The sequence below is a fragment of the Uloborus diversus genome, chromosome 4, assembly GCF_026930045.1.
Source record: "Uloborus diversus isolate 005 chromosome 4, Udiv.v.3.1, whole genome shotgun sequence".
Classification (NCBI taxonomy): Eukaryota; Metazoa; Arthropoda; class Arachnida; order Araneae; family Uloboridae; genus Uloborus; species Uloborus diversus.
Window position 1 is genome coordinate 89,487,876 of NC_072734.1, and position 24,066 is coordinate 89,511,941.

At 33.0% G+C, this 24,066-nt stretch overlaps 1 protein-coding gene across 1 annotated transcript in view; it reads left to right on the top strand.

Moving 5' to 3' along the window:
* Window positions 1-24,066, top strand: part of LOC129221372 (transcription initiation factor TFIID subunit 1-like) — a gene marked incomplete in the record, with an annotated part of 170,910 nt that overhangs the window by 24,881 nt on the left and 121,963 nt on the right. The window contains 5 exon segments of the mRNA XM_054855844.1: window positions 1,969-2,079; window positions 10,488-10,553; window positions 12,076-12,383; window positions 13,575-13,769; window positions 15,572-15,754. Coding sequence (XP_054711819.1) covers window positions 1,969-2,079; window positions 10,488-10,553; window positions 12,076-12,383; window positions 13,575-13,769; window positions 15,572-15,754 — 863 coding nt within the window.

Here is a 24,066-nt window from a genome sequence, read left to right on the forward strand (position 1 = left end):
CCCTCAAGGGAGAGGCGATCGCCCCCATCGTCCTTCCCTTATATCCGTCCTTGTAAACACTCATAGATATACAAAAATAGAGAATTATTGTAATAATTTTCTTTTTTTCCCTATTGCACGAAAATTTTCCTCTCTTCAAGTCTCCAAAACATTCGTTTCCTTTGTATCATTGAAGCAGATACAATTTCTGAGAATATATGGATGCCTCAGTTGCCAAATCGATTAACTCTACTTTTTAAAAAAAATCCTCATTTCTGATTTAATAGTGCTTAATGCTTAGAATGTGAATTTATATTAAACTTTTGGTTCAGTACATTTTTGATCCTCCGATGGTAGAAAATGTAACACGAGGGCCTATTCAGTCCTATGGATAACACTATCGTCTTCATCCGTTTTCTCGACTTTTTGTTTTATGGAGTTAATCGAATAGGCAAGTAAAGCATCCATGTAACTATTTGTAATCAAACAAAAGGCACTTTTTCTGTCTAGTTCCCACCATATTTGCTTGAATTCTGCCCCTGCTTGCAGTGAAGTGACCAGAAAAATGTTTTAAGAGAGCAAGCACATTGAAAGAACAAAAAACAAAAAAAATTTTTTTTTTTGATTGGATAGGAAAAGGATCAAAAGGTGTTCGGTCAAAATTTTGAAGCTTTTAGTTTTGAAAATGCAATTTCAGCCTTAAAAACACAATTATAGGCTTTGTTTATTGACGTTAGGGTAAGGGAGGGAGCTCAGAGACTGTTTCTGATCAATTATTTTTTTAAATAGATTGAAATCAATTCCTTCTCCCCCCTGCAAGATTTTGAAATTGAAGTTTCCAGGGGCTATTCCACATAAATTTTTTGTAAGTGTCATTTCAAAAACCCATTGCTTGTGATATTAAAAAAAAAGGAGGTATGGGGACCCTTGCCTGAATATTTTCTGAAACTCAAGTCTTAAAACGCAATCGTAAGACCATATTTTGTAGTATTAGGGCCAGTGATGTTTCGAAATTAGAGCTCCAAAAAGCGATTTTCAATATTGTTGAGTAATTGGGCTTTCTCCAAAAACTTATAAAATGCAAAAGAATGTCTTTATTTTTGACACATATGAAAGCTGGTATTGAGTTGGTAGAAGTAAAACCAAAAAACTCTTGAAAAGAATCATTGGATGAGTCCAGATCGAACTTTAATTTTGATGTAATTTACTTGGATAAACACATTTCCCATTTGTAATCTGTAAATTATTTATTCATGTTCTTAGTTTGATCAATATGAATAACTAATTCAGTTTTAATTGTTTGTTTTAATCTAGTGGGATAGCATTTTACTAGATAAATATTTGGATTTTTAACATTTCCATTTTTCAAAACGTTTTTGGGGTATTAATGTTTCACAAATATTAGAAGCAGATTCACTGCTTGTGTTTTCATTTGTATAATGCATAGCCCTCTGGTTATTCTGTTCATTAATATGTAAAAAAAGTCAAATATGACATGTACACTCATACTATGGACTGATGTTATATCTAACTTGATTTTTCTGTGTGTATAGTGTGGGGGGAGGGGGCAAGAAACTTTCGCCCCGGGTGGCATCAGCTCTTTGGACAGCCCTGAGAGTAACATTGTGCTAAACGCACCACATGTTAAACTATAAACAAATAAACAAGAGCTTAAAATTAAAATTAAAAGCAGGGTGTTTTGCCTCGACTAATTAGGAAAAACGAGTTCCAATAATTAGCCTTCCACGCTCTGGATTCAACCTTTCGACTTTTTCTATTAAATTGCTGCTCTTGTATTTTCCTTTTTCTCATCAGTATTTTTCATATAATATGCTTAAAACTTGTTATTTTGCTTGTGTACTTTTTATATTTACTTGACCTTTTAGTTTTGCTCTGTTGTGCATCTATGGGCTTTTGGTGTGGTCTTTTCAATATACTTCGTTTTTATAAAGTGCTAGTTTTTGTTTAAAGTTAGATTTATTTTTTTAGAATGCAACATAAAATCGCCATCTGCTGTTGACTACTCTGATATCACAGAACTTGCTGAAGATACTGAACCTTATCAATCAACTAACGGAGTTCCTTTACCTAACAAAAATGGTACTTATAATTGATTTATATATTCTTGAGAACATCTTCAAGCTGATTTTGAACAATCATGTTTTTTCTGAGGTATTAAATCAGGGCTGTTATTTTTATTATTATTCACACAAAATCTCTTTGATTGTGATTTAAACCCATATTGGATTCTCTGTTGCTTAAATGCTGCTCTTGCTTATTTATTAAATCAGAGCTGTTATTGTTATTATTTTTTTTTAATAAAAGGTTTTGAACAAAACCTCTTTGATTGCAATGTAAAACCAAATTGGATTCTTCCTTGCTTAAATGCTGCTCTTACTTGTGTATCTAATCAGCGCTGTTATTGTTATTACTATTGTTCAAAATGTCTTTGTTTGCGATATGAACCCAAATTGGATTCTCTCTAGCTTGAATGCAATGCATGAAACATTATAATACAGTTTAGTGTTCATAAAACTTCATGGTCTCTAAAACATATAAACGCAGTTCAAAATGCCAGAAAGCAATATAAATTTAAATAATTGATAGCTTTTTGCCCCAGACTGTTAAAAGTCATGTTAATGTTAAAAGACTGAATTGAAAATAAAGGTCACAAATTTGAATCAAAATTGAGAACTGCAGGGTATTGCTTTTCGCATTACTTTCTTCGCTGTTTGACAATGGAGCTTTATCAGATAAAGATTGTCTCAAATATGTATTGTTGCATACCAAACTTTCTAAGGGTATTTCATTTGTTACTTTTCTAGATGCTTTTGTATACAACTATTTAGTCACATCTTTGTTTGGTTTAATGTAAAACATGTTGAAGCATTTCTGTCAGGTTACTTTATCAGTCAATCAATTGAATTTTTAATTTATTAATTGCTCACTTCAAAAGTTGAAAAGTTTTGAGTTGAAAAGTTGAAAAGTCTCTCATGTCATTCTTTTAACAACTCCAAAAAATCTATAAAGAATTGCTACATTCTATATAGTTTGAAATTTCTTTTAAAAGGTTAGTTTTCATTCACACAGGGTTCATACAAGTCAGGGAAAACCTGGAATTGTTGGGGAATTAATATTGTCCTTAAAAAATCGTATTTAGCTAGTTTAGAGTTTTCTGAAAAAGTGTCTAGAAAAACTGGAATTGTCGGGGAATTTCATTTCTGAAAAAGTATGAACCCTGTTCAGATTTCAGAATCATGCAGTATGTATACCTGATCCTAGTACCTGATCATAAGTGCTCTCTTAAAAATACAATCGAACCCCACTATAGGGAACCTGGGATACAGCGATCCCCCAGTTGCAGTGAACCTTTTAAATGGTCGCAACTTTAGCCCTATGATGTTAGTGTATTTTAAAGAGCTTGTAACAATCCTTAAATGATAGAGAATTGGCTATAGCGATCCAAAAATTTCTAAAGTTTTTAGCTATTCATAGCATTTGTTCAGAGGCATAGGAACTTTGTAAAAGTAGGGGGAGCTGGGGCACATTTTTTCTCTGTTGAAATTAGCTTCGGTGCTCCGTGCTTCCATTTCTCTCTCTCTTCCTTTACCAGCAATTTTTTCAATCATATTTAATACATACATTGTATATAGAGAAAATAAAATGATAAAAGTAGGGGTTCGGTCAATAGTCAATGATGAGCACATAGAGATAGGGGGTCCGGGGAATTTTCGAAATTCTAGTTCATAAATGTAGTTTTAGGCAATATTTGGTAACGTTGAGGGGAGAAAAGGTGCGAGTACCTTTCTTGAAAGTTTTTGATTTTGATGTCTTAAAAATGTGATTATATACCATATTTGCTGACGTTAGTGAAAATGATATTACTTCAGGGATTGTCCTCGAACGATTTTTTTTAATTGGTTTTCATCTCCTTCCGAAAATTCTGAATTTAAAGTTGCAAAAACACAATTGTAGACAATTTTCAATGTGTTATTAACAGGGTTCCTACGGGTCATGGAAATCCTGGGAAGTCATTGGGGAAAAAAAATAAATGAATTTAAGACCTGGAAAAGTCATGGAAAATTGAAATTTTCATTGAAAGTCATGGAAATTTATTTCAAGTCATGGAAAAATGTCCTGGACAAAGAGAAAGTAGCAGTAACTAAAGGAGCATTAGAAATCTTGAGTGATTTAACAGTATAACGCATAAAAGCTGGTAAAAGTGAAAAATTGAACGATCCCAATATCAAATCTGAATTTTGAAATCTTATTGCATCCACTTCTGTCGCAGCCACTTGCTTTTTTTTTGCGATGTGATTTTACTGCTTGGACATCACTTATTTTGAATTTACTGTTATTTTCAACACTTCTTATGTTTCATATTCTGTAATAGCGAAAATTCACGTTCTTAGTTTTACCACGCTCACTCAAAAAAAAAAAAGTAATTCAATTGCATCCGAGTTCGATTCCATCACTCGTAAGAACTTTATTATTAAACTTATCAGAGTTTATCTTAATTTGTTGAAGGTTTTAGAAAATAAAGATCTTTAGTCATACGATAGAATATAGAAAAAGAGAAATTTTAATAATTTGAAACAGTTGTGCCAAACGTACGGCCCGCAAAACTAATCCATGCGACACACTGCTACGCTCAACGTCAGGAATCAAACATGTTCTGGAAATTCTGAACCTATTAATTAATATGCATTTGAAAAAGTGCAAATAAGTAAACAAAACAAGTATAGTTTTGAATCAGAAGATTGATTCATTGCTAATTGTTTTTTCAAAAAAGATCTGATTTAGAGAAACATAAAAAACTAAACTATGTGACTTTACTTTAAAGAACCAAAATACTGTCAAGTAACATGGATGATTAAATGCACTCTTGACACTAAAAGACAACTTTTGAAGCAAATTTATTGAAACTTAGTGATAACTCATTCAACCTTTGTCCCATTCAAGATCATTCTGCCTGTTTATAAATAAAATATCAGACATTTAAGCATCATCATATTCGTTTCACTGTATTTTTACTTTACTTAAATTTATATGATAAAGACAAATAAGAATAGTTTTTTTAGCGTACACTTATATTTTTTCCATTTTGAGTAAGTGCTTAAATGAGGCTTTAGCATTCATGTAGACGTTTTGCTAATGCTCATTTCCAAAAAGTATCAAGTTTGAGATTAAATAGTGCTATTCTTTTCGAGTAACGAGGTCATGAAAATTTTCCTTGAAGTCATGAAAAAGTCATGGAATTTTTCCATCCAAATCGAGTATGAACCCTGTATTAAGAAAGGGGGGGGGGAGTCTAGGGCTTTCCTCTGGAAAATTTACATAGAGCGTCTGCAATGAGGTTATCAGAAGAGGTTCATAGATTCCTTCTCCTTCAATTTCCTTTTTTTTTTTCAAATTTTTACCTTGGGATATAGTGCTAGAAATTGAGTTTTTTCTTTTTCTTTTTTTTCTTTTATCACAGCAGTGATATACGCTCCGAAAAGTAGTGTCTTTGTATGACACTGATTTAAATTGTTTCTTTTGACAACTTTTATCATCCAAAGTAACAAATTTAAGTTTTCTAGAACTTTAAAAAATTGTTCGAATAACATATATGTCGGGCTCTCTATCTGACACCAGACTACTTTCGGTTTAGACAAATCATCAAACAATGATTCCCGTTATACTCGTATTTTTTGATGGAAACATAGAATTAAAAACCCAAAACATGTGTTCACAATTCCTCGAAAATTAGTTTAGGACTATTTGTTGTTTCGTAACTATATTACTAAACTTTTGGGAGATCTCTTAAGAATTTTCTGTGGCTAGGGCTTAACTTTTTATGAAGAAGTGAAAAATGATAAAAGAGAGAAAGAAACTAAGTTTAAAAAAAGCAAAATAAATTTCTTTGTAAATGAGACTCCCCCTCCCTAGCAGGGGTGTGCACAAGGGGGGAGAAGGGACACAGGTTGGCCCAGACCTAGCCTGAAGGGGGCCCGAGATTTTAAAAATGAGGTGCGAAATATATGTAGAGATATAGAGGTAAAAAATGTGGAGGGGAGCCTGTAAAAATCATTTGTGGCAGGTCCCAAAATTTCTGTGCACGCCCATGCCCCTTCCCTCCACATTCGTTTTTTTTTTTTTTTTTCATGTTTGCAATTTTTTAAAAAATGCCACCACTTGGTCTTTTTGTTTCACTCACGTTAAATTTCGTAAGGTTATTTTAATCAAGCAATTCCATATTATTCATATTTAAATGCCTAACGGACTCATTATTATCTTTTTCTGTGATCACGCAGCATAAGAACGACATGCAAAACTGTTGCAAGGTTGTGTAAAGCAGTGATTCAGACAGCTGAACATAAACAAATACGTTTAATACGAAACATGGGGACACACATACAGCAAGACATAGAGAAAAGTAGTGAAGCCCAATAAACAAGACTGCGGCTCTTTAAATAGAATAGAGGGCAGATTTTCAGTATCCAATGATGTTTCTCAAATAGCAATAAGCTTTCTCCAAAGTCCGATGGTGGATTAAAGAAGAGATTTTGCGAACTCCGTGGAAAGCTGCAAATGTCTCTTCCAATAAGATATAAGCACAGTTCTTTCTTTTAAACCAGTGGAGAACTCGATTACATTCAACAAAAACTAATAAGAATATGAACCGAGCTGTGATGCCGCTCCCAAAAGACGAGCTCAAGGTGGGGAGGGCGGAACACTTCCTATGGGTACTGGTACTGATTTTCGCAAGTCGCTGGCAGAGCCCACCTTACTGCCAGGACCAGCTCTTCTATGATGCTGCTTTACATCGCAGCCAACAGGATAACTTTTCTTAAATTCTTTTCTTTTTCTTCAGAGAATCGAGGTGTGTAAACAATATAAAAAAAATTGTGAAGGCGAACTCAAGTGCACTGACCACTCTGTTTGCCTTCTGCCTAGAAAAGACAGATCACATTTTTGAAATCAGGTGTGAGGAAAACAATGTGCGGAAAAAGGCTGCAGCGCGAGAATTTTTCTGGGGGAGCTGAGCCGGTTTGAAATATTTCAGGGGGAGCTCAAGCTCCCCCGGTTCCTACGCCCCTGCATTTGTCCCAGCTATCAATCTCTTTACCAATTTTGCCATGGAAAAACACCAACTGATGTAACTGTATCTTTTTCCACCAGCATACCCCAGTCCAAATCATTCCTCACCTAATATTTCTCTGATAATATTCTTAGCTTTATATTGACCATGGCAAGACATTTTTTCTGTAAAGGATTAAGTTAAATTTATTCTGGAATTGAAAAGCAGCCAAATTGTCAATTTCAACGAAATTTCCCCTTTTTGAAATTTACTTTTGTCATTACCTGGCAGATTTCTAAGGCAGGTGTCTCTATTTTGGGAAAAAAATTTATGACAGGAACTAGATAAACAAGTTTTTGGTTTGTTTACAATAATTGATGCAAAAATCCACGAGATGAACATGAAATGCCAAAGTTTGCATCCAAAAACTACATCTTTCGTCCCATATTAAGGATAAATAATAATATACATTTCTACAGTTTATTATAGAAATATCTTAGCAAGTGTGGACTTTTTTTATAGAAAAATTGGATGTAGCGAACCCTTGGCTGTACCAATCTCCTGAGACAGTCTGATGAGGGTTTGTTATAGCAGGGTTTGATTGTATTTCTAAATGTCTTCATTTATTCCTTTTTGTTTTTTTTATCTTACTTTCATTGAATTTTTTTTTTTTTTTTAAAGCAATTATTAAGTATAAATGCTAGTACCTCAATATGGCGAATCTCTTGGGACAGGGAAAAAATTTGAGGTATTGAGTTTTCGAGTTATTAAGGTTTAAAAAAAATTACATTAGTAACTCTCACAACTACACACACATACGCTATATGCATTTATATATCGTCGCCTCAGAGCAACAGTAAGACATCTAATCCCAGGAATAACACTAAGATATCCTACGGTTGCTTGGAGGCGACAATATGTACTATAAGACCACTTTGAATTACAATCAATAAAGTAGTCTTCAATATTTCACTAGATTTGAAATTTTATAATTGTTGAAAGTGCCAATGAGATTTTTTGAAATGAACAACAATTTCAACTTGTTTTTTTTTACTTAAAAATTTCAAAGTTCTAATTTTATCTTCAACCAGTAACCCCACATGCAAAAAGTTCTTAGCAGTCATTTTGTAGGGGTAAAAAAGCAGAATGATGAAAATGAGGATTGTATTTTCCATTTTTGCTTGAATTTTTGTGGACAACATGTTCTTGAGAAATGCACAAAGATTCTAAACTCTGGGGAAAACACAGCACCCCTCTCATACCAACACTCCCCTATTATCTTGCACCAATCCCCTATTCACAAAATTTTCAAGAAAAGGGATGAAAAACATTGAGCAATTGTCCCTGGATCTGGTTTTACTACAAAAATTACCAAAGAAAAATGAGAATTGAAACTTGCTTCTGTGCAAAAATTTCGACATATCAAGGGTTTCGAGGTAACTATGGAAAATACATAGAAGTTTTTATACAGGTTCTTACGCTTCGAGAAAACCTGGAATTGTCAGGGAAAATGACATAGTCGAAAATGTCAGGGAATTATCCTAATATGCCCCCAAATTTTTTTTTCCCAATTTTTTTCCTGGGAATTTTGTTATATGAGATCTAATCTTCATTTTAATCGATGTTACTTTTAAAAAATTCTAAAAATTTTGAGGCAAAATGACGCTAGCAAAAAAAAAAATGGCGACCCAAAATAACTTTCGTAGCCACCATTTTCGACCCTCAATAGTTCCCAAGGAAAAAATTCTTCTGACCAGGAATTATGCACAAACTCAACAGGGAAGAAGACAATTTACTGCTTCGGAAGTACAACCTGAAGATGGGAGGGTAGTTCGGGGAAAATCTTTTTTTTAATTGGAAATTCTTTTCAGCTACGTGTGAAACGTAGTCGCTATTTTTGGTCATTCACAAGATGGAAGTAGACACAATCCTTAAATGCCTAAATTTCCAAAAACAAAGCAGAATTGGATCTTTTCTTTAGTTGCAAATTAATGAAAATAACACAAAATGGGCTGCAAATTGTTTTATTATCATTATTATTTTTAATAATTTTCTTGCGAAATGAAAAATTTTGTTCTTAAAATGTAATCTTGTCTTCATTGCTTTGGACGAAAGTGTGATAAAAACTTCTCAACTGAATTGTAGTTTCAAGAAGATTTATTATTTTTTAATTATTTTCATGTAACAAAGTAAAAAAACTATTTCTTATCTTTTTGCGTAGCCACCATATTTGGTCTTTCCCAAGATGGAAGTACACAAGTCTTTTTAAGTGCCTAAGTTCCTGAAAATGCATTTGATGTTCATTTCAATGCAAACTATTGAAAACATTGCAAAATGTATTTTTTTTTTTTTTCAGATAATACGTAATTATTTTCTGGAAAAATGCAAAATTAACCTTCAAAACATTTTTTTTTTAATTCTAATTGATTTAGACTCTTATGTGTTAAAAACTGACTATTTTGTCTTAATTGTAGTTTTTTAAGGATTTTTAATTTTTTATAACTACTTTTATGCTACAAATTCAAAAATCTACTTTTATCTTAAATTTTTTACTTAGTTGCCATATTTATTTGTTTGCAAGATTGAAGTAGACATAAATTTACAAAAACATAATTGGATGTTTATCTCAATGTAAACTGTTAAAAGTAAATCTGCAATTAATTTTGAATTTTTAAAGATTAATTATTTTCTAGAACTTTTTAAAATTTTAATGTAAACATCAATTATATGCAAAAGAAAAAAAAACTGATGATTATTGGCATCAGCCTATAATTGACGTATGTTGATTTTTGTTATTTTGCATTATATGGTATGCCCATCGATGCAACAAGTTAATCATTTATACTGAAATTTAGTTTGTATTTTGCTCAATATGTTTTGTGTTATATACTAATAAGAAAATAAAAAAAAGGAATTGTAAACCAAAAGCGGATGCTAAAATATTGCTGCATGACTACAGCAAAACACTATAATATTACGCATGACATGTGACATTGAAGAAACGCTAAAATAAGTTGAAAGTACTCTGTTTTCAAAAAGTAGTAAATGAATTAAAACAATTTTGAACAAAATGTTTAAAACAACTTAAAATTTTGAGAGAGAAAAAAAAAATTAAGAGTTTTTTATATTTTTTGAAGTTTCAGTTCTTCCACATTGCTTCTTTAAATAATTTTAATTATTTTGAAAATATTGCTATTTAAACTAAATTTTAAATGAAGCGAGTAACTGGAATTTTTCTGAAAAGCAATCTGGGAAACCTGGAAAAGTCAGGGAATTTTTTTTGACCATAAGTGTATGAACCCTGTCATAGAAAATGCTGGGGAAATTTTTTTATCGAGATGTCAAGTGTTTCGAGATAAGGAGGTTTGAGATCAAGGTTTGACTGTATTTGAGAATATATTATTTAAATTAAAATCTTTGTATTTATTGCTTTGGAAATTTATAGGTGAAGGTGACAGCAGTTCGTGTACAGTAGATGTGTCAAGAGATGCTAACACCACAAATTTTCCAAGTAATGTTTTTTCCTTCATAGTTAGTGAAAAAGTATTAACTTTTTAAAAATTACCTGTGTATTTAACCTTATTTTCACATTCAAGTGGTTGTATAAGTGTTTTTTTTTTCCAGATAAGTAATAGTCTCCTAGAACTGAAACCAACCTTAGTATTTTGTTTATATTAGCTCCCAATGCTGAATTTTATGTATGTTTAATGCTATCTTTTTGACATCACATTTTAATCCTTTTTTGCATTAGTGCAAACATTTTTTATTAAATGACTAATGGAAAATACTGAAAGTCTGTTACAATTACATATACACAGGGGTGTTCCCATAGGGTATAATACTCCTCATAACGGCATATACTTTCAAACATTTTTTAGACATATAGTGTATGCCCTCAAGCTTTTAAAATGTTGATTTATTATTTAGATCCTATCATCAGATTTTTAAATTTTCCTAAAGCCAAAACAATACATTTATGTTAACCACATTTTCCTACAAGTAACCTTATTTCTTTATATTTCTTAACATTTAATAATTCAACACCTTTTGAACATATGCAAGGAGTACAATATCATTTGCTTATCTTTATTCAATCAAAAGACAATGCCTATCAGCAGCAATTTTTTGCAAATGTATTTTAATAGCGTATGTAGCTGTTTTTTTTTATCTCGTCTTTTAATAAAAAAGTTAAAGAAATTCCTGAAATCTTCTAGTTATTCCTTATCCATCCCTTTGCAGTGGTTTTCCCAGGGGTGATAGTGGGAAGTAGAAGATAAATGACTGGTAAGAATTTATTTCCTATCGTTTCTCAGATGAAATTATCTAGCTACCGGTTACAATTTTTATCAAGAGACCCTTATAGCTGCACATAAAGAGTAGTTATTAGTCATTACAATATAAGTTAATTTTCCAAACATGAGGAAAATATCAAACTGTAATTTTACCAGTTTTTTCTTCTCCGTGGACAACCTGAAACTCGATCACCCTTGGGTTAGACCCTCAAGAATTTCTGGACATATTATGTATGTGATTGCATACACATAACCTGCACAATGTATTACTGGGATTATACCCTTAGAAAAATTGATGGGAACATCACTGCATAAACATGCCAATCTATTTTTTAAATATACAGGAGAAATAATGATATAAGGCGACGAATGCTCAAAGCATGTTCCTTGTCAAAATCTAGTTACTACAAAAGTATTAACAACTTTCTTCCAGTATTTGTTTGGGAAAATACCTCAATAATAATAAAAAAGCTATTGACATTATAAAAATATTTATTTTATCTGAGCACAAATGGATGGGAGAAGGGGGGCTCAAAGTACTTTCAGTCTTGGTCATGTCAACTTAAACTGCACTCGGATGTGTCAAATTTTATGCATCTTATTTTAAGGGTGCTTTTTTTCAAAATTTCTATGTCCCACAAAGTTGTTTAGATGAAGCAAGCTGTGCTTACTCAGTTTGTAATCATTTATAAATAAATTTAATTTTGTAAATTACTGCACCTAATTTTGCTTTTTTTCCAGACGCAGCTATAAAAACCAATAAAAATGACCTTGATCAAAGTGATGCTGCTTTAATGCCACCCCCACTTATTCCTCCGGCAAAGGATGGAGTGCAAATCTTGCACAAAGAAAGTGATGTCAGAGAAAACCAATCAAGTGGAGGTTACAATGCAAAGGGTATTGAAGATGCAAGTAAACCATCGACAAATGCTGAAATTCTTGATAGAGAACTGCAGAAGAAGCTTGATACTCCCCTTGCTGCCATGCTTCCATCTAAATATAAAAACATGGATGTAACAAAACTCTTTCCTGAGTTTAGGCATGGACAGGTATGGATTGTATTATAAATCAAAAAGCAAAAGCAAATTTACTAAAGTGAAATATTTAGTTAATGCAAGGTTTTTATGCTCAGAATACTCTAATTATTAAATGCAAGTAAGTTATATGTTCTTAATTTACCTAAATCCTAAAAGCACTATCGTACAAAATTTTAACAAGGTGTTTTTATCTTTCTTGTTTATACTCTTCATACAAGTTTTTCAAGGAAATAATAAATTATCACACATTCATATCTAGTACAACTTTTTTGACAAAATTTCAGTACAAAAGCTTTTTTTTGCTTTGAGATACGCTGAAGATTTCAGCAGTCTATTGATTGTAACAACTGTAGATAGCACTTACGTTCCCTCGATGTAAAGTATGTTGGAAAAATCAATTTGTGGTTCCAACAGTTCAATCTTGCTAAAATACAAACATGTAAGGAGTATCAAGGAAATAAAAGCATAAATAAAAATCTATTAAAAAATGAACAAACAAGCAGCTAGCTCAAAAGTGCCAAAACAAAAAACAAAAAAAAAAAAGAAAAAAAGAGAGAGAGAGAGAAGTCATTGAATGCAGAAAGCCTTCACAGTCACACACCCAAAAAAGGGGACAGAATGGGATCAGTAGGTTTCTTTTCACAATCCCAAAAGATTAATTTCAAACTAATTTATTTAGCGTTGTTCCAAATAAGCCCGTGTTTGCAACTTTTCCCCAATTTTCGTGATGTTTTTATGGATAGCTTATACCTACATTCCTTCTTTTGTTTTATCTTTAGCTTTTTGTCATGTTTTTCTTCCTTTTTTGATTTTTAGATAATAAGGAGCAAAACATTCGATACTTAGTTTTGATAGTAGATTATGATATTTAATTTTAAAAAGTTCTAAAAAATCTAATGATTTTAAGCAAGTAGTGTCCGTTGTGCCATATTTTTTGACGCCTGTTACCAAAGCAACTATTTCTATTGCTGTATGTGCTATTTAGCCAAAAAAGCACTGTAAATTATGCTTTCTTTTCAACCTAAATTTAAAAAAAATATATATGCATGTTATGCATAATTTTTCACATTCAAATCATTAACTGTATTGTTTTTACATCAATTCATGTTAACTTCCCAAACTTGATATTTTTTGCAGTTTGATGTCAGACGTTAATTTGTCACAATTAAAGTAGTTAAAACTTGTAATCTTCCTTTGTTGTAGGTGTTAAGATTCTCACGTCTTTTTGGACCTGGTAAAACCACTAGTTTACCTCAGATTTGGCGTGGTGTGAAAAAGAAAAGGAGAGAAAAGCCAAATTCAGAATTCGGAGATTTTCAAAGAAATGCGAGCAAACCTTTAAGATTGGATATTCCTACATCACCTCCTTTACCAGAAGAATGTGAATCAGATGAAGAGGTAGTGTATGTTTAATATTATATTATTTTAACATGGTTGGATTTATGGGGGGAACAGTGGGACAATACCCCTTGTCAATTTGAGGTGACTTTAAATAACATACCTGCCTAGTCTTAAAAACAAAAAAAAATCATGAATTGTATGTAAAAGATTTTAAGGAATCAAACACAAAATATTAATTACAGATATTGTCAATTAAATAAAATTGTTGTCACTGGAGTACTACTAAAATGGTGTCTAAAATGACTGTTTTGAAATGAAAGCCTTTAGGGCAAATATTTCAATCAAAATATTGGCTAAAATGAGTTATGTATTCAGCTGCAATACAAAGAGCAACACTAAAGTATACTAGAATCACTCAATAAGGGGCACTAAGGGGACTGGACTTTTTGTCCCTTAAATAAAGGTGTCCCTTGCTCGGAGATATATGAATTATTGAATATGTTTTATATCTGCTAAATTGTATTTAAGATAATCATCAATTATTTTAACAAATTAGAAGCAATAGATCCAAGAAAGTGCCTTTATCATTTTTTAAAATTATATGTATATTTTTTTACACTATAATTAAGATCGGCTCATTACATTTTGATCCCTTTCTTTTCAGAATGTATTTTTCCAATTTGTGCAATTTCAAAGCAATGTGTTTTTAATGTAAAAGTAAAGGTAAAGGTATTTTTAGTCATTAAGATTTTAAAGACTCTTCTGATTTCACATGTTCAATCGAAAATGTCTGGTCTTAAATGAATGCATTGTAAAAGAAGTACAAGGTTAAATGTTTTGTGTGTAGCAAAAAAACTCTGAGTTATCTTTTCTTCAGCTTTAATATTTAAGTTATTTTATTCATTTTCTCTCGAAACCCTATGAAATTTACATTCCTAAGCCAGCATTACATATACATACATATTTGCTTCAAATGTTTCATTTCAATGTAATAAATAATGGGGTTGTTTCCTTTAGTCAAAAGTAGTACTTTTTGTCATTGAAATTGATAGAATAAGCAAAAAAAAAAAAAAAACATGGACTCAGAAAATACTTTCATTTTCCCAACAGTTATTTTTTAATTATTTTTTTAAAATGTCCGATTTGTTAAAGTGATCTTTATGATGTCACAAATGATGCATCTTTCTACCGCATTTCCTCGTTATGATAATCAAGAAGCGAATTACAATTGCGCTCTATGCTTGCTATCAACCATATTGTTGCCAATACACGTGAGAAAAGATGTGAACTAAATATTTTAGACCGTGAATGGCAACACTGAATAGCATTTCATCATTTGTGATGTCATCGGCAGAAGCCTTAAATGATGAAAGAGCACCAATTTAAATAATTTTTTTTAAATATTAAACTTTAAAGAAATTATTTAAAAAATGGTCAGATTCTATGTTTTTAAGCATGCTCTTTCAGAAAAAAATACTTTAAAAATTTTGGAAATGACCCCATTGATTGCATTGAAAATGTTGACATTTTCGGGAAACCATTAATATTATTAGTTAAAAAGAATAGTTATTATTATTTTATAGAAGTTTTTTGAATGGAAAAAAATTAGCGTGAAAGATTGCCCCATCTGTGTTCAATAAATGCTACATGTCTTTCCAAGCTTTTTTTTTTTTTTTCAAATACATGACATATATTTTATTGTTTATTCATTTCCCATGCATATGGGGATCCTATATGCATTTGTTATTTTGAGTACACACTTTTTTTTACTTGTTTTATTCAATTCCTGCATAAATTGTGGTCCATTCTGTTGTTATTTTTTAAATAGATTTTTTGTAATAGATTTGTAAAATTTGCAGATAAAACTATTGAAACCAGAAGAAAAGAACAAATCAGGTGGTACAAATAGTGAATCATATAAAAATGATGAACTGTCTTCTGGATTCGCAGCATGGCGGTATGGACCAGCACAACTGTGGTATGATATGTTGAATGTTTCAAAAAATGGCGATGGTTTTGATTATGGATTCAGAATGAAAGAAGTAAGCTGTATATGTGTTTGTATATACATTATTCAATTTTAATGGGCTCCAATTTTTACCACAATCTATATATATTCATTGTTAAAATTTAGAAATCCTTTCGAAAAGACTAATCAGCATTCTGCTTCATCCGCTATCAAAAATTTTTCTTGCCTTTTTTTCTTTGCATGTATATCAATAATAGTAAAGCCCGATCATTCCATAGCAAGGTCCTGGGCATAAACTTCATGCAGACCCTCCTCTCTCTATGCTATATACTATCATTGCCATAATACATTATTTTGTTATTTTAATAAGTTTTTGTGCTTTAGTATTCATTATATTAACCTATAAGTTCATATTAATACGTTCATTAGTTGAAGTGTTCCCGATAGAACACAAGGCCGCAAGAATGGGGTACATTACAAAAAAACTTGTGCAAATAAAATTTTAATTCTGAATTTTCTCGCAGAATTGTCATGCCCATTAAATTAAATCACTAATTGCAAGAAAAGGGAGAAGAAGAAAAACACATCCAAAGCAAGGCTGAAAGAGCTAAAAGGGCAATTTTCAAAACTTCGATTTGGCTGAATTGAACCCTCTCCTTTCTGCTATATTTTCCCTTACATATTCTCTTCCATACTATTACTCACAGTTATGTCCATCTATGGCCCCACTAGATGGCACTGACGCTTAACGGGCTTTGGCAATGTATGACTTTTCTGTGTTAAACCGATGCAACTATGATCATCTCATGCATCCACCCATCAATGTCAATGTTTCAAAGTTTGTTTATTTTTGATTGGTCGCCGCCCATTTTGGCCACAACAGGCGCTGAACAGAACCCCTGTATCCACCAATCAATAGCAATGTTATGGAAACCAGTTTCCTGTAGTGCCCTCTTTGTTGACATGAGTTTCAGCGATTGTCACAGCCTATAAAAATTAGGTGGGGCCATGGTCCAAAGGGATTAATTAGCACAGTGAATGCTAGATTATCGCAAAAATATTAGAAGCACCAAATTTGAAAGTGGGACGCTTAAAAATTTCAGCTATTATGATTTAATAAAAATTTCGAGATCAGAAACTGACCTTTCTCATACAGAAGAACAAAAACTGCATTTCTGTTTTTGAACTTGTTTATAACTCTTTTGATGCATTTTATCCTTTGATTTATCCTTTGGCACAGTATAGCCAATTGCAGCTCTTGTACCATAAAACCCAATACAACAAATCAATCAGGTTTTCCTTGGTTATGATTTTTAAAAAGTGTTAAGACTTGCGGATTATTTTTAGTTTTTTTCATCTTTGTCGCAGTTTGATAAAAAAATTCTGCTTCTAGGATTATAAATACAACTAAAAATGCTATAAAAAAATAAATAAATGAAATAAAATAATCTTATTTAACCCTCTGACGGTCATGGGTCATGAGTAACATGCGTGAAATTCTTTCTTATGAAATTTCTTTTTAGTGCAGTAAAAATAGGGGTTGGACCCAAACATCCAAAAAAAAAAAAAAAAGCTAAACCTGGTGCAAATTGTTTATTACCCTCCCAATAAGGCAGGTAAAAAATCCCACTCCATTGTGCGTCGGGTTTTGGAATGGGTGGCATCTAAAAATTGCTGTTATGGGTATTTTTCCAGAGTTTTTAGAGTAAATTTAAAGTGAGAATATTATGTTATACTAAATTTAAAAGCATGAAATTAAAGGTGTTTCACCTCCAAGAGGGATGACATAACCCACCAATGCTACAAACCCCCCTCCATACATTTCATATGGAAACATTATTTTATGCTAAGAAAATTGTTAGAAATCAAGTGTGTCCATCCTCCAAGAGCAATGGTGCACCTCCTCTCAAAGCTACAGCACCCCCCCTCTGCCAAATAAAATAAATTCTCAATCTCCCCCCCCCCCACCTTTTTTTTCTAGTAGAAGTATTATTTCATGCAAATCTAAAATGCATTAAATCAGGACTGTCCACCCCATAAGAGCAGTAGCTCACGTCCCAAAACGAAATTATATACTAAAATATTATCCTTCCCCCCACCCCTCTGATGGTGCACATTTGATTAAATGATCAGAAAAATAACACTGAACTGTTTTTTGCTTTCAAATGCTTTCTCCTAAGCTTGTAACAAAAAGTCTTCGTTATCAAGATGTTTTTTGGATAGATCCTCAGCAAAATCTTTATTGTTGCAGCTATGTCTAACACAGTTGATGCATATAATTGAGCACTTCAGTCCACTTTCAGACTTTTCAAACATTCACTATATCCAATGTGCCCCTCAGAGCAAGCACAAGATTTGAGACGCAGAAAGTCTTTCTAGAGCAGAAGGCTTGGTTGTTGTAATAGGATGCAGATTATATTTCTGTGGTGCTTTCTTTGCACTCGTCAAAAATGACACTAGCTTCACCATACTTACAACAGACATGTGATTTTTCAGTATTTTTACTGAATTCAGTATTTTTTGAGAGAGCAAAATACTGTATGTAGAGAAAAAGAAGGGGCATTATAAGTTAAATTCAAAATGTTCCAGTTAATGTAATATATCCTATTAAAACAATCTGCTAAATAGATGCAAAAACATGGGGGAGCTTTCAGTTGCAGTAAAATATACTAACAGGGTTGTGTTAGTTCACACAGCCATGCAATTTCAGTATTTTTCTTTCTGTTTTGGTTACATGCCTGTTACAAGTAACCACTGCATTGCTGGCATGTTTCCTTGAAGCTTACATATCATTACCAAAAATATGATCAAGCAGGTATCTTCCATCTATTACATATGAGGCAGTGAGAAGCAAAGGGATGTAAGTGGCAAAATTAAAAATTTGGAGATAGCCAGTACAAATGGTTGGTGAACCTCTCCCAAGGGCGGATCCAGAAAATGTTCAAGGAGGGGGCAATTGTTTTTTACTGTTCACTCTTTGGAACTTCAATCTCTTAAAACTTTCAAAGGAGTGTACTGAACCCCATCGCTTACCCTTATGTAAAAAAAAGTGTCCTATAGTTGTGTTTCTTTTAAAACTTATTCAGGGTGAGCCTTTGAACCTATACCTAGTTGTCATCTAAGATCGTCTAAAAATGAGATTTTAAAACTTCAATTTCAAAAAAAATCCTATTGAAAGTTCAAGTCCCTATCCCCAGAGTAATAAGAGATGGGCTACAATTGCGTTTTCAAAACTTCGATTCCGGAAAAATTCCAAAGAATAGCTCCCTTTCTTCTATCACCATCGAAGATTATGTAAAATTGCGTTTTTGGAACTTTAATATTGAAAATATACTTGAAGAAAGTACTAGTTTCTCGGCTCAAGGAGGGGGCGATCGCCCCCACCGCCCCTCCCTTGTATCCGCCCTTGACCTCTCCTCTATCTTGGGGCAAGAAATGGTACTAGTAGACCTGGTAGTTGCTTCTATACAGCATGATTTAGAAAAGAAAATCAATGAAAGCCTACCTAGGATCTTATCTTTAAACGCGTTTTATTCAAAACTTGAAAATGTCCACTTACATCCCTTTGCTTCTCACTGCCTCATATATGACACCAGCTGTTCGTTTGGTGATGTTGGATAAACCTTTTGCTTCAGATAATAGTACTTTAACGATACAGGATTTCTTTCTTTCTGAAACCAGATTCATCGAATACTGATGAAGGATCAGCGCATAACTCATACTAGAAGTTTTTAGCAATTTGTTATTCCATCTTGTTATCCCATATTTGTCCATCTTTACTGTTCATACCATTTGGTGTAAAAGATGGTTTGGGCTTACACATCTTTACAGATAGTAGGGTCTGGTGGGGGAAAGTGGTCAATGGGGTAAAGTGGTCATTCGTCAAATAAATGACTATAGATTGGAAATAAATGTTCGAATGAATGTGAAAATTTTATTATAGAGTAAGGCAGTGAGAAACTACATTTTGAGTACAAAATTTTACAACTGGCAAAATTTTATTTGGTAAAAAAAAATATTTTGTGTGAATATGAAAAGTTTTCAAATCTAAATACCTCTTTTAACTTCCTTGAGAAATTTTGTTTGTAAGAATTATGAACAGATTGACTACATAGGAAGCTTCCTACATGTCTCAAAACCTCTTACCCATTAGCAGTTAGCTGAATATATTTTAGAAAATTTTTTAGAACAATTTAAGTAAGATGGGGTAAAGTGGTCATAATATTAGGCTTAACAAGTATTGTTCTTCTAATGTCACTTTATCATTAAGTATAAGGCAGATATAAATTAAATATTAATTTCACTTAATATGTATTGTTTTTACAGTAAATGGGGTTAAATATACGAGTACATACGCATATATACTCGTGTAGGCACGTATATAGACGTATTCACATAAATGCACCAATAAATACGTGTAAGGGTGTCTGCAAGTATTTCTACTCTATACAGATATACATTCGACTATACACGTATATACTCGCTTATACTCGTATATATATAAACACTTATATACTCAGGTAGACACGTATATACGCGTACGTACTCCAGTAGACACATTCGAGCATATGATATACAAGTATACAAGGTGAGTTTAAACTTTTGGGAAAATTATTAAAAGGTGTTAGAGGGGAGGATAAGAAGCAAGAATCATAAGGAACATATGGTCACAAACACAATACTGACGCGCTACATGCACGCAAAGCCAGAAACTGATGGATGCAAAACAGGTCACAAATTTATTACACAAAGACAATTTTACACAACATTTTAGGTATCAAGAAAATTTTAAAGCGATTGATGAAATTTGCGGCCTGCAGCTGTAATACTTGTGCGTCGCAACCACAAAGCACGCTCTGTTGCAATAACGAGACTTTGTAAAAACTTTCATCAGCCGCTGCGCCTTTGTTGCAATCAGTGTATTATAGCTACTATAGGCCGTAACTTTTAACAACTGCTCTAAATATTTCTTAAAAACTAAAATCTTGGGTAAAATCATCTTTGTGTAACAAATTTGAGATTTGTTTAGCATCCATCAGTTTCTTGCTTTGTGTGCATGTAGTGTGTCAGCGAAGGTAAGTTCCTTATAATTCTTTGCTTCTTATCCTCCCTTCTCACACCCCTTAGATTTTTACTTTCTTCTATATCTAATATATAGAAGAAAGTATTGGATTCGTGCAAATTTTCGAATTTCGAATTTTGACGGATTCGAACGTTTTGAGGTGTGCCGAGTCCATTTCGACCATTTTTGGAAAATGTCTGTCTGTGTGTGTATGTGTGTGTGTATGTATGTGTGTATGTGTGTGTGTCACGTCTGTGTGTGACCAGTTTTTTGTGGCCGCTCTACAGCAAAAACTACCGCACGAAATCGAACGAAATTTGGTACACATATGTGCCCCTATGTGAACTTGTGCCCATTGGTTTTTGGCGCGAATTCCTCCAAGGGGGGTGGAGCAATGGGACGTTTTTTGAGTTACGCGTGCTTGCTATTCCTCAGGAAGTAACTGGCGGAATCAAACAAAATTTGGACCATATGTTGCCATTAACAGGAACAGGTGCTGATTCAATTTTGGTGGCAATAACTCAAACGGGGGTTGAGCTATAGAATGTTTTTTGTCGTCAATTGTGACTGCTGTATCTCAAGAAATAATGAACGGAATGAAAGAAAAATTTATCGGCAAGTAGACCTTAGTGGGTATAAGAGCTGATTTTATTTTGGTGTCAAAAACTGAAAAGGGGGTGACGCAATCGAATGTTCTTTTTTTTTCATTGTGAGTGCCATTTCTCAAGAAGTAATGCTACGTTCTGGATGAAATTTGGAATAAATGTGAATCTATTTGTAAATAGGCGTTGTTTCAATTTTGGCGCCAATCGCTCCATGGGGGTCTGATTTTTTTTTTTTTTTGTGTTAATAAAAATAGCTTTATAAATGCAACAATAAGAAAGATAAATTACAATATTCTCGTCTGCTTATTTCACGTGATTTTAATTTTCGGGAGATAATCGGAAATGTTATCGCAATGATTTAAAATTAATAACTGTTGCCATTTTATGTTTGTTAACAAATAAAACATCTAATTAATTCAAGCAAGGCTTTTAAAATAACTTTCAAGTCGTTCTTTGCTTTGCTTTTGCGGGAATTCAGGAATTCGGACGGTCGTCAAGTTTTTTTTTTTTTTTGCTGGGAATATTGCATTCTTTTCAAGCATAGGGATTGATCAGAATTCACAAGAAAGATATAGAAGAAAGTTTCGTGATGGCCACAACATACTAGTTTTCCAAGAGCTTGGATTCACTCTGTAGGCACACATGTATATAAGCTTATATATTCATGTATACATACATGTACTGGTGTATACAGGTAAATGTATGTATATACGTCTACACAGGTATATGATCGTGTTTGCACATATACATACGTATACTCGTGCTTCACAATGTGAGTAGACACGTACAAACACACACTGGATGTATCCACGAATTAACTCGTGTATACCCGTATATGTGTGTATGTACACTTATATATGCGTGTATACGTCTACTGTACACGTTTAAACTCAGGTATGCACGCATATACTTGAGATACAAGCGCAAAACACGCATATGATGTTCTTTTCTACGCTTTACTCGCATATACACGTGATACGTATATACTCGTGTAGACACGTATACACTCCTATAGGTAATCACGTATGCATGTGTGAGTCTAATGAACTGATGTATGCACGTATATACTCGAGATACAAGTGTATACTCATATGATGTTTGTTTACACGCGTACATACCCGTACAATACATGTGACACGTACATACTCGTGTAGACATGTATACACTCCTGTAGGTAATCACGTATACATGCTTATATACTCGCGTATACACGAATATACTTGAATAGGCACGTGCATGCATGTATCTGATGCATACATGTTACTACTCATATATGAACGTGTTTACTAATGTTTACATGATATGTATATACTCGTGTATACACACATATGCTTGTGCATATACTTGTAACTATAAATATAACCGAAATATACAAATTTTAGGGTTTTTTATCATGGTTTTGCATCTATTTTTAACTAGGACCACTTTACCCCATGTTATGACCACTTTCCCCCACCCCATGGGGTAAAGTGGTCATAAATACAAAGGGAAAAGAAAGTGTTATAACACTACTTAAATCAATATTTATTTTCCTAAAACTCAATGTACCGTGTTCTTTAATAATGCAATGTAAAATAAAAGCAAAAAAAGTTTAAGTGTTTAAAGAATTTATTATATTTATTATTCACCTAAGTTGAAAACCTACGATTTTATGACCACTTTACCCCACCAGACCCTAACTACTCTCGTAACAGAAGCTAAAGACATAACTGCTTACCTCCTTTACAAAGAAATGCCACAAAATAGTTTGCCTTCAATATCCTTTGATGTTACTACCCGAACGTTAAAGGTCTCATCGCAACTCACCTTATCATCAGCAAGCAATACCACTACCAACTTGAGAGGGAAGAAACTTCTGGGGACTTTAGAAACGGATTGTGATTTCCAAACTGGGAAACAAAAAGGTGTAAATATTTGGCATTCTATTGTTGTATTGCTCATTGCTCTCATCAAGACTTGTTCTATCGTTGAATCACTACAGGTTGTAGACCAACTGAATTTGTCACTACATTAGATCGTTGGATAGCTGATGTTTTAGCTGATGTTTGATGTGATCAAATTTTTTTTATCGCATAATGTACTCAAAAGTTTCAGATAGTGTTGCAAGTATATGTCTGCATATTTAGCAATTTCACAGCTGCGTAAAAGAGAGGTAGCTTGGTGTTTGCAAATGAGAACCGCCACCAACTTAGAGGGTGCAGAATTGCAGCATTGCCCGTTTCACTATTGGCAATTCCGGTTTGTCCCACCCTTACGGTGGTGGCAAAAGATTGTAGAAAAGTTGAAGTAAGTTAATCAAGAAGAAGTAGGGAAACTTTGGTCACAAGTTGGACTTTTTTATGCTGCACAAGAATTTTGTTTTCCAGCGCTCGAAACAGTTTAATAACTCCAGTCACAAATAATTTTGTTACTGAGCTCGCTTGGATCTTTTAGAATTATCATTCTGACATTACCATATCGTTGTGGGGCATTTTGTACTTCAGGAATGTTTAAGTCAGGGAAATTTTTTTGTGAACTTCACTGCAATAGTTGATTTTAGAATGTAAATTCAGGGTCCTCCCCCCCCCCTCAAAGCGATGGCGCTCCCCTTAAGTGTGACGGAGTACCCATCCAGAATAAAAGTCCTCAAAAATGAAAGAAATACCCCTTGGAAAAACTACCTTAAAAATTCCAATGACGCAAAGCTGCTCCATGGACCCCCCCCCCCCATTTCCGCCC